Source organism: Strix uralensis, chromosome 3, assembly GCF_047716275.1.
Source record: "Strix uralensis isolate ZFMK-TIS-50842 chromosome 3, bStrUra1, whole genome shotgun sequence".
Classification (NCBI taxonomy): domain Eukaryota; kingdom Metazoa; phylum Chordata; class Aves; order Strigiformes; family Strigidae; genus Strix; species Strix uralensis.
The window spans coordinates 102,840,553-102,858,209 of record NC_133974.1 but is presented as its reverse complement, the minus strand read 5'-3'; the positions used below and the strand labels follow the sequence as shown (position 1 = coordinate 102,858,209).

The 17,657-nt window shown below is 38.4% G+C and overlaps 1 protein-coding gene across 2 annotated transcripts in view; it reads right to left on the bottom strand.

Annotated features, from left to right (window-relative positions):
• Nucleotides 1-17,657, bottom strand: part of HHAT (hedgehog acyltransferase) — a 163,705-nt gene that overhangs the window by 61,510 nt on the left and 84,538 nt on the right. For both annotated transcript variants that reach the window (XM_074863642.1, XM_074863643.1), the window contains one exon: nt 7,333-7,477. In XM_074863642.1, the coding sequence (XP_074719743.1) occupies nt 7,333-7,477 (145 nt within the window). The remainder of the gene's footprint in view (nt 1-7,332; nt 7,478-17,657) is intronic.

The window sequence follows — 17,657 nt, the reverse complement described above, 5'->3', positions numbered from 1 at the left end:
GCACCCACCAAGCAAGGTCACATAAACGATTGTAAAAACAAGTTTCCTTTGTGCATGAAGAGGAATGAATCATTTGGAAAAATGTGACATCTTCAGTACTATCCCTGCCACTATGCAATATTTCTCTAAATTATGCAATCCATCAAAATAGCATTCATAAATGTATTTTTGGAAAAAATGACCTTAAGTAAGTTTCTGCATAATAGCAGCAAGTGGGATTTCTCAGTGAAAGTGAAAATCTGGAGAACAGGAACACTGGAAAACCATATGTCAGCTACTCTACAGCAGAAGCTTTCAAACCAAAACAAGGGCCATCTGAAAACAAACAACTCTGAACAGTCAATCATTGAAGTAGCCCTCCTTCTTCTTTCAGCTGGAAAGAAACTTGAATGAAGGCTTTGCAAGAATGCACAAAACGGACAGCAGAGTATCACAGAGTCACAGAGATGCCTCAGCTGACAGGTTTTGTGGCCTCCTTTGAGGTCCTTCGCTACATGATTTCATCTCTCCTGCATCTTTAAGCCCCTTCATAGCTAGATATTTACAGATATCGCTGCTACTGATCTCAGAAGTTGGAGTGCAATATGGCTCCTAATACATCATTGTATGTTATCTGGCAACATCTCAGAGTTAAAAAGTCCAAACAAAACCCTTTGCACCAACTCTTTATTAGCTTCCTTCAGCCCTTAAAATGTGTTAAATCTGTTAATTAAGCTAACTAGCAATATTCAGATAGTTTCTGAAGGGAGAGATGCTGTCATATAAACTGCTGATCATCCTGAGATGTTTTTCCTACACTTGTTACTGCAGCAAATGAGGCATATGATCAACAACGTATCTAATGAGTAGACATGATCTTACATGAGCCAGACTAGAGCAATCACCAATCAATACAGGAATCTCTCATCTTTTTTTGTTATTGACACCTCATAAAGCAGTGGAGCTACACAAGAATTAACTTGTAGTTTTTAAATGATTTAGTTGAACACAGAAAGGCTTCTCAACCACTAATACACAACTGATTTTTTTTTTTTTGTAGAAAAAGGACCTAATTCCACTGTCTTCAAAATCAAGAGCAAAGCTTCTAAAGGTAACAGCAATCCAAAATGATGTTTTGAAGGATCCTGATACCCTTTTAATTCTCAATTAATTTGCTACATGATTTACATAAAATGAAACAAATACAAATTCTAACAATAATCTTCAATACTGTGATACAGTGTAATTAGCAAACAGCATCATTTTCATTTAATGTCATAACATAATGGCCTACTGTTTCTGCCAAAGTATGCCAAAAATTCCACCTTTATGCATGTTACACCAAAGCCTCTGGTTCACTCAAACCTCTGAATCTTGTATGCCATTATCATGGAAATTCCCACTTGCAAATCAGTGTCTAAGATGTCTCATGAAACACAATCTGAGATAGTGCTGCACAGCTGTGAAGAAGTCCAAAGGCTTTCTGCCTCCATAAAATACATCAGGTAATCACCTAGTAGTGATGAAAAAATATTTTCTTTTCCCTATAAATTAACCAAATCACTGAATTCTGATGAGCATAAAACCTGATTGTGCTTCAAAGCAAGCTGGGAAAGGGAAAACTGGGGTAAAATAAAGGCTCCACCATCTTCAGTTAGTGAACAAATATTAGACACTAACAAATCAGCTTTAGTTTTGCATAGTACAATTGGTTTTAAATGCTCTCAGAAATTTGTCTAATGAAATATTCATATATAACACTATGCATTTCATCCTAAACGCTAGAAGAAAAGAGCAAGTATGAAACAGCAAATAATTTCAGACTTCTCCATGCGAGTATCTGTCAGTAGTTTAAAATTGCACCATGACATACACTAAGTTGCACCTCAGGCATAGCACTATGGGCTTTTTTTCCCCATCAGATCAAACTTCATAAAGAAACTGTTAAAAAAAAAAATCTTACTGAAACTGCATTTTTGTACATTACCATAGTCCTTAACTTACTGAAGAAATATATAAATAAATCCAAACAAAAATCCTGCTGTGCTGTACACAGATTTCTTTTCCAGGTAAACAGCTGTATCTGCTGATGAAGCACTGAAAGAAAACAGGGCTTGGAAAGGGTCTGGAGGCCATTCAGAGCTTCCTCCTACACCACAATGAAGTCAATACTTTCTTCACTGCTTGACAGATTTTTGTCTACCCAGAGACTGTCCTCCAGAGATGGCAATCCAACAGCTTACCTAGGTTATGTGTTTCAATACTTTCCATGCCTTACAGTTTGAAAGTTTTTCCTACCTCAACTAAAGCTTCCTTGCTATGCTTTACAGGTTTTTTTTCTTCTCCTGACCTCACTGGCAATACAGAATAGCTTATTAACATTTTCTTTGCAGAAACTTCTCTGAACCTATTTCTTCCCTCAGTACTTTCCTCTCAAAACATTTATTTCAGGGCCATGGCTCCTAAACTTCCAATTATGTTGCTCTATTTCCCTCTCCCTAATTTTCAGATGATTATTATTATTTTTTTAAACTGCAGTAATCAAAACTGGACATATTTTAGCTTTAACCTTCAGACCATCATGTAGAAGAAGAGGTTATTTTATGCATATTACACTGCTGTCAACACATCTCAATGTAAGGCCTATTTTTGTTCTAAGTGGTATGACACTGTTGATGCACTAAGTTTGCAATCTGGTAGAACAGTCAGATACCCTTCATTGCAGGACTTTTGCCCATCCAGCCATTCTGTCCTTCTGCAGTAAATCATTGCTAACCAAGAGTGAAATTCACTCTTGACTGGATGCCTACTAAAGGACACCTTCTCAAAGGTTGGATGTCCAACCTAATCTAACTAGCCTGTACAAAATGCCTCTGATCTCAGGGAAGAGTGACAGCACATCTCATCCCATGCTAAGACAGATGTGCATGGAATGAACTGCCCTCAAGAGAGGCAGTCCTCACAATTTAGCAAGGTAAATAGGATAGTTAAAGTACTGGTTTATAGTTAAGTGATGGCTGTCCAATTTTCAGGCAGCTATTCAAAGTAAAATATGCCTGACACGCACTGTGCACTTTTCTCACTGATCTGGACTCTGTTCCCTGCAAACCAGAAAAAGAGCAGGAAGCATTTTTTTACTTTTATCACCCAATATACTTGTGTCCCCTCCCAGCTTAATGCCTTTGGCCATGCTTGCTGAGATAACCCAGCATCTTAACCAAAAGCATTGCACAGCGCCAGTCCCAGGAGAGAGTCCTTCCAAAGAGAATCCCCCTCATTGAAGCCTCTCATTCTGAAGTGAAGTATTAATTAATTACTCTGAATACAGGATTAAAACCAGTTTGTTACGTAGAAGACATTTCTCCTGCTTTCTTATTAGAATGACAGTAACCTCATACGAGAGAAGCCTTACTAAAAAAAGTCAAAGCAAATGCCTGCTGCAGGAACTTTTTTTTTTCGTAAATAACTTATGACACTGACCCTAAGTTAAGTTTTAGAAACAAGCACTGAGGCTGGTCCAAACAGTTTGAGAACAAATAAACATACATATGAGACACACACCCCCCTGCTCTCATGATTTTGACAACAGTGGTTTTAATGATGCACAGAAATTCATTTTAAAGCCAGATTATTTTTCACAAGAGAAAAGCAAATGCTAAAAAATATTGCTACTTGGCATGCTCAAATATAAACTCTCCTCATCAGTGGTATGGGAGCTGTGGAAAGCACTGCCAAGGCACTGCAAAACAGTTCAAATATCAGTCAAGCAAGAATTCCGGGAAAAGAAAAGGGGTAACTATGGCATGGCAAGGGGTACTGCACCATCCAAAGCTACCACACATGAGAAACAGCCTCATCTAAATCCTGTTCCTAGAAAGCAATCCACAAAGCTCTGATAACAAAGATAGCTCACTTGCATGGCTGTCCTTGCACTGACTACGCTGTCCTGGGGTTTAACTGCTTTCATGCACATGTCCTGTCCTGCCCACTCTCAGGCAACTGTATAGATTTTTGATAATACTCAATCTTTGCAAAAGAACACAGTAGATCCTCTTCAATAACCAAAGAGGAAAAACAGAAGTGCATTTTGTACACCTTCAGCTTCAGTAAAAGTTCCTTTTAAGAGTTCGCCATTTTAAATCTGTATCACTGTCACACACATGCTAATGGGAAGCTGCTCTCCAAGCACTGTTTTTATATATTATACAACAGAACTCATAATTTCTGACTACAAAGTGCTATACACTGGGCATTTAGGGTTTTAAAATACTGGTATTCCGAGGTTCATTTACATGCCAGACCTGAAAACGCCATGCACAACACCTAAAGCTGCATCTAAACCTGGAGATCTCATTTCTGCTCTGAGATGCATTTTATTGCTTGAGTTTAGCATATATGTTCTTGATTAATTTTGTTAATGACCTACAAATGCCAATTATATTTACAGACTGAAACACACATCTATCTCTTATTGTCTTCCTACCTGTATACATACAAATCTTTGTAGACGTAATTCTGTGGGATTTGAACAAAGGAAAGAAACTGATTATTCTTTGCAGCTGATGTGCAGGTGGACAGCTTGCTTTCCACAGTTCTCTATTCCTTACCTGGTCTCTATTCCTTACTTCAGAGGGATATTTTTGTTACACTACAGCTGCAGAGCCCTCTGCCTTCTCAGTCAACCAGTCTCGAGCCCTGCTGCCCAGGTTGCTGAGATGTCCTCCAAATGCACATGTCTACTCCCTAGATTTTTTTTTAAAGTGGTGCAAAACCCTGCCTAGGTTTCCTGACCTAAGACGAATTTCAAACAGATCAAAAAAGGTTTTAAATAGAGCAAGAATATTATTTTTAATATTTTAACCTGAAATTCACCAAGTATCTTCTTTCTTCTCGACTCAAAGCTAACAGTTATTGACTCAAAGTAACTAGATACATATTTTGCAGATCTTAGTAACGTACTGGACATTATAACTTTGCTTTGTCTACCAAGTGCAAGGACACAGATTTGGGTATCATGTAGAGAAGTGGTTTGAGAGTACCTTGCAGATTTCTTGACTACCCTTCACAAGACACTGATGGGAGGTCAACATCTGTTCTAATCAAAGCTCTTCAACATCACAGTGCACAAGAGAAAATCTTCATTCATGGGAACTTTATATTGTTTGCATCACACCAGAAAACGTATAAAAATAAAAACCCAAAACAAATCCCCTCCTGCCCCTCAGAACACCCACCCACTACCACCACCCTTGCTTCTTCAAACAAGTCAACCATATACCCAGCTAACTTTTTATGAAGGTAATGACAAAAACTTGAGTTGAAGACAAGCAGCTAGATCATCTCATCTGTCCTTGGGATAACAAAGGAACGACCAGAATATATATTGTAGTATTTGGTTTGAATATATCAGAACAGTGCAGACTACACAAAAATTTATTTATCTTTCAGCATTGCACTCTCCAAATGTATGTATAGATTTCTGTTACATCTCCTACAGACCAGCACTTAAATTTATTTTAAATTGAAGACCACAGTTCTGAATAGTGTTTCAGGATCTGACTGGCCTTCAATGCTCAGCATTTGTTCCATAGTAGGAAAACCGCAATGGAGAAGGAGTGTTGATGCAATAAAATCTTCGTTTGTACACATGAGTTGTCAGAACCATAAAGCAGTAATAGAATATGCTCAGAGTCATCTGCGTGATCTAAGATTACAGGCATATAAAGCTTAACACTGAGATTTCTACTAGTAGAGTATGAGCTGCACTAAGCAAAAGCTTTTATGTTCTAAAAATAAGGTTAATTTGATTAACTCATCATGGAAACAAAGCTGCAAATGACTAAACTAATTTGCTATTCCTATCTTAGACACCTGGTACCTAATATATACTCAAGCTATACACAGAGCAATAGACCAAACAACTACTAAAAAAAACTCACCAAAACCAAACCTAGAAAAACAATCAATGCTTGATCTGGTTTAACTAAATACTGTTCTACTTGCTAAAACATTGTCCTTCATCAACTGTAAACCCCACCGTTCTGCCAACTGCTAACCCTTTCAAAGAAGAAGGCCTACTTTCTCCATTTGTAATATACAAAATTGCATTAAGGAAATAATTTCCATGAAGCTATAAACCTGAAATGGACAATTTCACAGGGTTGGGGTTTTTTTGTTTCAGTAGATAAGAAGTGATGTCTAACTTTATTTCCAAACTTATTCTCTCAGCTATTTTTTTCTACTGAAACTATTAGCCAGCTAACTGGGAGGAAACAATTAAAGAAAAAATTAAGCCTTTTTAAGAAAATAGGAAACAAATCTTTCATGTTTTAAGAGCAAAAACCAAACATGAACAAGTATTTCACCCATCTTCCCTGCCCAGTATTAACAAAAAGCTTCACTATATTTTATGCTAAAAATGGGCTGTTTAAATGTTTTTTTGCTTTAGCTCAGAAGACAAATTGTTCAGTTTATACACATAACTTACTCTTTAATACCTTTATTATTCGGAGATGCTTAAGTAGGAACCCCAGAGCTGGCCTCTAAACCACTGCAAGTAGCAAGAGGAGAAACATGAAGGTGCATGAAGGAGCAACAGACAGCAGTCTTTGTAGCAGAGCACTTCCAGGCACAGAGGCTATTAGTACTTCTGTCATGAGGAAGAAATATTCCTCTGCAAGACCTTTATTTGACAGTGTGGGGCCCTGGCAGCAATAGGAAGCAAGAAGAAAACCGGTCCTGCTTACATTGAGCTCTGGGAAAAACAATTAAAGCTGGATTTGTCCCCTGAATCCGCTCACAGCACAACGCTGCATACTACTTATTTAGCAACACCACAGGCTGATACTGTCACCCAAATTCTCACCCTGTGCTCAAACCTTGTCCTCAATAGTCAGAAGGTCCCTACCCTGACAACAGATCCACTAGGAAAAAAAAACCTTAATTGCTCAATTATGCCATATTATGCAGATCTCATTCACAAATCTTCCACAGAATCTGTGGGGTTGGCTTTAGTACACCTATTCTTACTAATGTACATGAATACAGAGCAGGAAAAAAAAAAAATCCAACCCGGCTAATTTGTCACACATTTATTATTTGATCTTCAGTGATTTCACTGACAGAGAAGCCTGATAACTCTCTTTCTAGACTTGATGGGAGAAAGGCAATGTTTCTTTGTAGCCACACAGCCTGAAGAGTTATTTAGATTTTGTCAGACAGATTCTGATAGTTTTGAACGGGAACAGAAAAAAGTTACTCCCAGGTAGTGAACTGAGAGAAGAACCTGGCTCAGCCTAACCAAAGTAATATTTGGAAAGTTGTTATCTAGAAAGCACATAAAAATAAACTTGCCTTCCATAAAGATCCTGTTCCAGTAGATTTTTCCAACGTGATTTCCTCCAAGAAATATTAGATTTGATAAAATCAACATTGAAGTGCTAACAGATGCTAGGACAGCATGAAGTCGACGACGAATTCTTGGTGAGAAGAAATGCTCCTGAGGGACAAAACAAAACATGCAGATGAAGTTAAGAAACCCTATCATTTTTCAATCAATGTTAGAAAAAGACATGGTAGTTATGACAGACAATTTTCATGCAGAAGTTCAAATCCTTATGGAACACACCCCAAAGCTTTTAAAATATCTAGCAGAACTCCCACCAACGTCACTTAAGTTTGGGTAAGACTTCACGATAAAAAGTGATGTTGAATCATAGCTGAGGTTGGAAGGGACCTCTGGAGGTTACCTAGAAAGGTCATCAAAGTAGGGTGAGCTAGAGCAGGCTGCTCAGGACTGCATCCAGTTGGGTTTTGAATATCTCCAGTGATGGAGACTGCACAACCTTGCTGAGCAAACTATGCTGGTGTTTGACTACACTCACAGTAAAAAGTTTTTCTTATGCTTAAGTGGAATTTCTTTTATTTCAGTTTGTGCCCATTGCTTTTGTTCTGTCACTAAATACCACTGAGAAGAGTCTGGTTTTGTCTTCCTCCTCCTTACAATTAGGTATTTATACACATGGATAAGATCTCCCTGACCCTTCTCTCCTCCAATGCTGAATAGTCCCAGCTCTCTCAGTCTCTCCTCATATGGCAGATATTCCAGTGCCTTCACCATCTTTGTGGCCCTTTGCTGGGCCCTTTGCTGGGCTGCTCATGCCAGCATGTCCATGTCTGTCTTGTAGTAGAGAGCCCAGAACTGGACACTGTTCTATACATTCTATGTTGTTTTGGTTTTTTTTTTTTTCCTTATTAAATGTACTCCTTGACAAATTTTTGCTGATGTATGTAAACAGTAACAACATGCTTCTGTGGTGGATGATACTATCCAGTAGGTTCTAATATGGACTAAAGCACTTCAGTACAAAACACACACATCATCAAAAAACTTCAGAAGTCATTAATGCTTTGGTTGATTCATAAGACTTCACTGAAAGATTCCAGAGTCAGACAAGAACTGGTTATCTCAATTAATTCAAATAAACAGATACTTCCATATAAAAGAAAGATTTAAAAACACATGCAAACCAAATTTTTTTTTTTCAGTACAAATATTACTGCTCAAGAAGTATAAGTATCCGGTTTATAGTTTTGGTACTGTTGTTCTAGTGATACAAATAAAGTAGGTCTCTTTCTACCACATGCTAGTTCATATTTTTCCAATTCTGTATTTTGTACTATCACCTGAGGTGTGAGTGCAGCACAGAGACTGCAAGAAGACAGTGAAAGAAGGATGAGAAAGTTTTAGCATCCTCCAATATTCAGTTGTTAGAACAAATTTTAAAGATCATTATAGCACATCACAAGGAAATATTGTCTTATTACTGCAAAAGGAAAAATATCTTGTTCAATATGGCTCCAGGCTGAAAGCCTCTTTACACAGTGCCTGAATCTGCAAAAAGACTGAATGCTTCGTGTGAAGTGATAAGCATGGGAACAAAGGAAAATATCAGGAGTGGCTCAGCCTTCACATCATAAACGGCGATGTTGCAGAAAACAAAGTCTTGTGACTGCAGCATCAAACAAAAGGAGCAGTAATTAATCTTTAATAGCTGCAGTCAGATTCATGCTCAGATACCTGAAACAACATAAACACATGCTCAAAACAGACCTAAAAATACATTCCTAGACAATTAAATGCTAGTTTTGTAAGCATCAAAACAAATGTTTCAACCGCTAAATTATAAAATGACAAATCTTCAAAATAAATGACAGTTACAAGCATAAAAATACAATTTTTACATATTACTGCAAAGCAGATCTCTGGTAAATTGAATGTTAGCCCCAGTCAGAACTATATCTAGTGTATGAGTCAGTCTGAGTCAGCACAAAACTAGGGATAGATAAGCTTCAAGGAAAAGTACTCTGTATCAGGCTGTATGCATAATACAGCAATGGTCAATCTTCCATACAACGCTATGAAAGACATTCATGTCTGAAAACAGAGACTGAGATTTTTCTCTGAAAATTCTAGATGAAAACTATAGCATCACAGGAGAAGGACAGAGAACATAAGATAATCATAATTATTCACAGATAACAACAGTTAGTGAAGCAACTTTTTCCCTTTCTAGCACTGCATCTCCCAAGCGGCCCAAGGACTTCCAAAACATTCTCCTTCAGAGGATATCTTTAGTTTTACTCTTCCTGAAAGGCACACTATGAATGCATGGTTCCATAGATGAAAAATGTACACCTTTTCAGAATGCATTAGTGTATTCATATAGAGATGTTCAAAATCTTGCTAAACAACCAAGTTTAAGTAAGAAGCAGTTATGATCATGCTAGCTTGAACTTTTGTGTTAAGTCACCACACTTACCCTCTTCTTACACCATGCTAATTAATTCTGATTGAGCTGTAGCCTATCTATAGAGCATAGTCTATCATTAGATCTACCTTTCACTCTCCCTTTGCCTATCAAACTTATTCATCAACTCTATAGAGAAACAGTTTTAATTAGGAAAGGGGAAAAAAAAAAAAAAAAAAGAACCTTGTGGTAGAGCTGTAGAAAGAGTTAGAGGTGGACAACCCATCAGAGCGCTGGTGTTGGACTGCATTTTCTACCAAGGCACTGATTAGACTTGGTAAGTTTGTGAGGTCTGCCCGTTTTGCAACCCAAAGCAATACAATAAAGACAAACAACAGGAATACCTAAAAAAACCTCTGCCACTTTTTTAAAAAAATGATACAGTTACTAAAAAAAATAGAACTGTCACATATAATACGTCATCCTCTATAAAAGTGTTTATGTGTTAAACAATATAGACTAACTGTAGTACAGACCATAAAAGCCTTTGGTCATTTATAAAGTATAAGGGAATAGTTTAAAACAGAAACTGTTTAGGCAAACACTGAACCCTTTCTGGGTTTTGCTGTAGCTAATTTATATTAACTTTGCTAGGCATTGATCCAAAAAGCAGTAGACATTTTCCTGAGAGTCTCTGATGTCAATGCAGCTTTTACCCAGCTGCAACAAAGGTAAAAAAAGAAAAATTTCTTTAAACATCTCATGTCATCTAGAAAAAGCTAACTACGAAAGTACCTGAGCAGCTACTGTGCTCAAATTAATACACTGGAAGCATTAATTTACCCATGAAAAAGGAATGAGGCTGGTCTAGATAATCCGTAATAACATCTGTGATTTAAATATCTACCAGCATGTGGATTTTTCTGAATATACAGCAAGTTGTTTTCATCAAAGCAGACAAAATTAAAAAAAACCTCCACACCCACAACTCTTCATTATGCTATTTAATGCTTTTAACAATATGTTCCCATTGCAACAATACAAGCAGCTGCTATGGATTTGTTGTGTTTCTCTGGATTTTACCGCTGTCTCTTTCTCTCTCCCCTTTTCCTGTTGGAAATATGGCCAGAAGATAGAGTGGCAAAAGAGCACCTGGTGTTAAAATTACAATGAAGCTGTGGCTGCCTGGCTGAAACCCTAATATTTACATCCTTCCTCAATGCTCCATCTTACTTGTAATCTCACATCAATACTTCATCATGCTTTACTTTTAGTAATCACCACCATCCCCGCCTCCCCACACACTGTGAAATAAATGGACTGTAGCATTTAAACTACACAAAAAAATAGACATATTGTCAAGATACTCAAGTCCAAAAGCATGCAACATGACATAGGAGGTGACTTAGAAAGGCTGTCTCAGGCCACCTTTCCTGGAACTGAATGGAGTTTGGGTTATTATTCCAATCCAAATCCTGCTGTAAACGAAGGCCAGCTTCAGACATTTTTGCCAGTTGTGAAAAACCTCTCTCAGCACATTGTTGGGTCTAGCAAAATCGGCTACCATCAGACCTCTCTCAACTGGGCCTTCTCAGTCATCTTACAAAAACACTATCATGTAGTGGGGTACCTTGAAAAGTAAATCTGTGTATGTGTTTGAGAGGGGTGGAAGAAGACAGGCGTGAAAAGGATTTGCGCAGTCCAAACATTCCCATTCCTAAATCCATTTCCAGTTACACATGCATGTCACATTCAGCCTTTAAGTGAAAGCCAAGCCAGATATAGGAAGCTTGTATAACGGTTGTTTCTTGAGAAAGATAGCTTATGAAGGACAACATGCACCAGAATAGATCATTTAGGTTAGAATTAAGAGTGAAGTTAAATGACATAGTGGGATTTTGAAGTCAGGGGATGTGAGAGAAAATACTCATTTCATTTGCTTTTGCAGAGCAATTACACCACTATGTGTGAGAAACAACCAAACATGGCAGGAGAAGTGGCTTCAGACAGCGGAGCACCATTTAAAAGAACGTCTAAGATGAGTTAGAGCTAATGAACAGTAAATTATCATTTTCTCTGATTTACAGGACTGTGTGTAACAATACTACTGAATGGCATGGAGAGATGAAATTGAGGGTCCAGAAGTGCTTTTTCTAAATGCATTTACACCTCCTAGCTGACAACAACAGAGAAAATACTTTGGGGAATACTGACCAGAATAAGTCATCCACCCTTCCACATGGAAGTTGAGGAGACACCCAAGACTGAATTCTGTACAGCTGTCAAACTAGGCAGTCCTATACAAAATATCAGGCTAAAGTCTTCTTTTACAGAAATATATTCCCCAGTATTTTATCAGGGACCCAATCCTACATCTTCCTACAGCAATCATTCTTAAACTTTTTCTAGCAACAGTGGTGACACCATGGTGATTTGGCACGTCTCAAATGCTCGTTATTCAGAGAGCTGCTGAATCCATTTGCAGCAGCTTGTTCTGAGAGGAGGTCACATGCATCACGCTGTTTTTAGCAACTGGGGTGCCTGTTTTCCCCCACACTGCAAACCCACCCTGATGACAGGGTGACATGTGGCAAGAAGCCTCCCCTGACAGACAGTAGCTGGTAACTTCCTGGCAAGTGCTCAGAAGATGGAAAATATCTACGCGTGCTGCATTCACAACGCATCTCATTTATATAGCTGCTCTGGGACAGATTAAAGAAAACTTCTGCATAAAGTCAGTGATGTTATCAAGCTTGTTCATACTAAAAATACTTTAACAAGTCCCATATAAGGGAATTAAATTTGGTGCAATTTGAACAAGTGTCCATCTTTATGGAGTAAAACAGAGACTCACAACACTTATTCCTTTTTGAACTACCCTTCCAGAAACTTGATAATCCAAGCACATGGCAAAATAAGAGCGTATGGTAAAACTGGAGAAGCAGCTGAGTATTTCTTATGGGAACATATGCACTGTGGAATAAGACTGTCAGATACTATGGCCAGAGTGACATGAAACATGTGCTCAATACTACAAACTGCAACACTACAGATTACATTATTCTATTTTCATCTGCCTTTGGTTTTTAAAGGGTCAAAATAATCTAGTACAATTTTTAGAAGAGTTGGGGTTTTTTAAACATATAATATCTAATTACTATCTGTTCTACAGATTTCATCTTCTCCCACTTAAACCGATCAGCCAAATTATCCACAATAATTTTAAAATAAGATACACAAACTGCACTATTTGTTGTGTTGAAGAGATCAAGCAAATTAATTACCATTAATATAACACCTAGTCCTGCATTATCTTTCACTGCCTCTCCTAGTGTATGAGGGGAGTAAGTGTGCTTCCTACAGTTATGAAAGCTCCATCCTTTTAATTTCCTGAAGGTTTTTACTAGAGAAGCAATGCTTAAAAGCTAATGTAATGTTAACTCATCTTTAGGTTTCAAAAACTAAATGAAACATTCTCTGCAATAGTCTGTTACATAGGATTTGCAAGGATTTTTGGGGGGAGGGGATGAATGGTAAAACGTTTGTGGGCAAAGTTGCTGCAGTACATATCATTATACATATCACGAAAATGCTTGGAAAAACACTCAAATTGCTTGCTGGGGTTCCTTTTACCAGCAGAGTTTAAGGATTTGAACTTTGGTTTTCACCCCCCATTGCATCACAACTGAAGAGTAAGGCTTGAATTTGTTTACCTCTCTACAAAAGCAACAGAGACTGCCCAGTCAATCTTAAAAGCACTTCTAAGTGCTTTCTTTTAAAAAATGTTCTTAGATAAATGACAGGCCAACACTTCAGAGTCTATCCCTAAACTCTGGTAATCACCCCATTGCCACAAGAGTGAACACCTCAATGCATTCCTTGAATCTGGGTCATCCGCAATGCAGCCATTTGCCAAAAATAACGGGACAGCATAAAAACAAGAGCACGGGTGAAAAGCTGAGAGTGAGGAGCAGATGGGACGGTGGGAAGGGAAGCAACACATCCTGACTAACAGTTACTGGCTATTTTATCTATCTGCAGTTAGGAGCACTGAAAATGGAGGGCAGGGTGTGACTGAGCAGCTGGGGGAGCAGATGGGATGGAGGAAAGGCTGAAAATTATGACAAAGCTCTGCCAAACAGAATGTCAATTTATTTAATTTTTAAAGCAAGCAATAGAAATGAAGATGGGTTGGGTCCAAGCAGTGGGGCAACTTCTAAAAATATTTGTTAATACACACTGTCAATGGGTAATGGCGACAAAAGTGTGTTTGGGAGACTACAGAATTGAAGGGAGGGACTACATGTGCTCATTAATAAAATGCTGGTAGAAGTTAGGCTTGAAGAGCAGCAGCAGCAAGGGAAAGGCAGTTGATGAGAGGCTGACATGTCAATATAATACCTACTCCTGCACTTGGAAGCTGAGGGACAGATGTTGAATAGCGAAAAGTAGAGACTGTACCAAAGAACAGAAAAGCAACAAAAATTAAAAATTCTGGTTGAGTACACATGCAAAATATCCCTTTATGAAATAATCCAAAATAAATTGTGGAATCCCCAGAGCTGTAACAGTAACAAGATAAGGAACAGGCCTGCAAGGGGAAAGGGAACAAGAGGTGCTATCAGATCTCATCCATCAACAACTGCCACAGGAAATGGAAGAATAAATTTAATTTCTCATCAACATACACTGTACCCTTCAGTAAACATGGTAATCATTCCTGTTTGCTCTGTTCTTCATCTACCTCTAACCAAGACCCATTCCCCTTTACTTTTCTTTGCTTTATTTTTCTGGCATTTTATTTTGCTTGCAGTTGCTCTGTCCCTTCTTCCCAAGCTGAACTGTGGCCTGAGGTCAACTCCTGTTTCTTTTCAATGTATATACTTTCCTTTCAAAGCAAAGGTAAAAATTAGCTCCTGGAAGGTTCACACATGAAGGTAGGAACTGACAAAATTTTTCCAAGAGACAGGATGATGCAAATGACCTGTAATTCCCTACATCACTCCTATAAAAAGAGGACCACACAATTAAAATCAAGCAGCTGTCAGTTAAGATCTATTTTCACAAATAGAACTTGTTTCTGAATTTAGGAATAAATGCTATATATAGTATTTGAGAAGATACTCATCTTCTCTATTGATGTCTTACTAAACATTCACTCAACAAAATGCTGTCTTGCACTAGCACCAGTTCATTTTTAGATTTTCCAGAAGATCTACATTTATAGCATCTCAGCAAACAGCCAACCCCCACTTCTGTTTGAAGAAAGCCTCCTACCAGCTCGTATGTGTGCACTACACTTACAGATGCATGTGTGAAAGTTTGACATACACAGAAGTAAATTTCTGTACTTGCTCCTATACTTACTCTTCACCCTTAAAGAACCTGCCCAAACATTTCTTTTTTTAAAGTGGCAGCTTGTGAAAAGCGCGAAATGAACAGCATTGAAATGCACCATCCTCTTTTCTGGTTTATGTTTAAAGCAAGGAATTAACCAAGTAATGGCATTGCACATACTCTATAAACGTGTCTCAGCTCTCCCCATGGAGGACAGTTCGAGAGCGCCACGCACTCTCCTCTGTGTCAGGTCCTTGACATCCTTATTTTTGTTCTTCTGGTTCCCATTCTGCCTATTCTGGTTCTCTCAGTTCCTTCATCCACATTTTAACATTTATATCTTCTAAATTGTAATCAGTTTGGGAAAGGATCTAACTTCATCTATCATTAGTGCTGCATTTTGATCCTGCCCTTATGGCCCTCCTACACGGTCACTGTGAAACTGAAACTGTTAACAAATAAATAATACACAGTAATAATCCCCATGGAGACATCTGATAAACACTCTCAGCAAATACAGACCTTGCTTTCCCTGTGGCAAGTTTCTGTAGCTCAAGGCACAGCAGAAAGACAAGAGTGCAACTGTTCCTCGGTGCTTTAATTTGTACTTCTGTAACTGCTGACATTTATTGTCTGGACTAATTTTTGAGGTGAACAACAGAGGGAGGCTGTATTTGTGTAACAGTAACAAAGAAGCACATAACCAGCATTGCTCTGCCTTCTTTTGACCCCATAGCGTGATTTACTTGCTTTTCAAACTGTGTATGGCTTGAGCACCAGAAAACTGCCTGATGCCTCCAAAACAGAAGAGGACGTAAATAATGCTGGTAGGTGGGAGAAACATTTTTTTGTTATGACAACTGAGCAGCTATGCAAGGGGATTCCCAGCTGACATTGCTGTCTGAAGCAGAGCAACAATCATTTGGTTAAAGACAGATGTAAAATAACAAGTTTCTCCACTGCTGACATCAAAAATAATTATTCTTGCACAGATTTGACAAAAAAACAGATGCTTGTACTCAGAAGGTAGGAAGTGATAGAATGTTATCTCTGAAATCTTACTGTAGCCACTTTTGTCATTCATTAAAGCCTGTATCATTGCATATGCTTGTCCCTCACACAAAACAACACCTTCTAGATTCTCAGTCTTTGTTATTGAGTCTGAGGCAAGAAGTTCCCTCAGTAAAGAAAACTAGAATTGGAGTGCAAGTGTGTGTATTTTCAGCAGGGCTCTCAAAAAGTTTTGGGATCCACTTCCATGAAGACAAATGAACCCTTACAACAACAGGGTGGAAAAGAGAGAAAAAAAATAAAATCAAGCAAAAGCAGAAACATGGCAAGAATTACTTGACTCAGAATTATTGTTGGCACAGCTAGAAGTCCGTGGAAAAACCACAGGATGCATCAGCCAGCCCATATTCACCTTTAATGGTCATTGAGCCCCTCAGTACAAAACAGCATCTTAATAATTCAGCTTGCTGCTTCTAGGTACCACGCACAAAGACCAGTTGTCACAGTTCTGCCCTGGCTCATGTTCACATCCAGGGAAAGGAGTTTCCATTGATTCTGAGTCAGGGTACATCTACTTTGGATAGTAGAGATTTCTGGTTAGAGCAATGATATGGCTTAACTCAAGGCTGGGGTGGGAAGTCTGGGTGATTCCATCATTATGGATGATACCTATATCTCAAAAACCATTTCTGTGCTAGAGAATAAGAGTCTGATTAAGGGACTTCATTCAACTATCCTACCTTACATTCTTTCAGATCCTCAGAGAGTGAAACGGCTAACCCAACAGAAGTCTACAGCAAGCACATAAAAAGGTTATGAAGGAAGTATCATTGGCAATGCTTGCCACTTAATTGAATTGCCATGCTGCAATAAAAAAAAGTATGAATTACACAAAACTATTTGTAAAAAAGAAAAGGTCAGACAGGCCTGGCATTAGTAAACCAGTGATATAAATACTTTTTCCACCAAATTAAGCAAAAGAAAGATCAAAGCCTAGTGCGTGCTGAAGAACAGCTGAGAAGGGTCTTTATATATGACAGAGATCTTATTAAAGATCTAATCTTGCAAGGTGGTCAACAAACATACTTCCCTTTAATGAGTTCTTAATGTTTGGTCAGGTCTTGCCTCAGCTGCAGAAGGAAGCTTTACGGTTATCTCACAGCAGATGAAAGAGTTATACTTGCTGATGAAATTCTGTCATCAAAGGAGATAGTTACACATTTGCTCAACGTATATAGGACATGGATGTGAAATTCACAGGAATCTTTATCTCAGATAGGCTGAGTTTGGGCCCTAACATCGGGCTGAGTAATTACTGCAGCAGAACCCAATTGGTTTTTTTGACCCACTGACTAAACACAGAGGCTCAGCCTACTACCCCATACTGCTTATATAGGTTTGCAAGGGGGAAGTTTCAAGGAGTCGAGCTCCTCCTCTTCCACTTCCTCTCATTGGCTCTTAGATTGTGCTGCTTTGGGTGCTTTCTGGATTCCTCTCCATGAGACAAATCATCTAGCAATAAAATGACCAGAGAAAGTAAAGCTTTCTGCTGGGGTAAAGAGCCAGGTCAGCTCAGCAAAG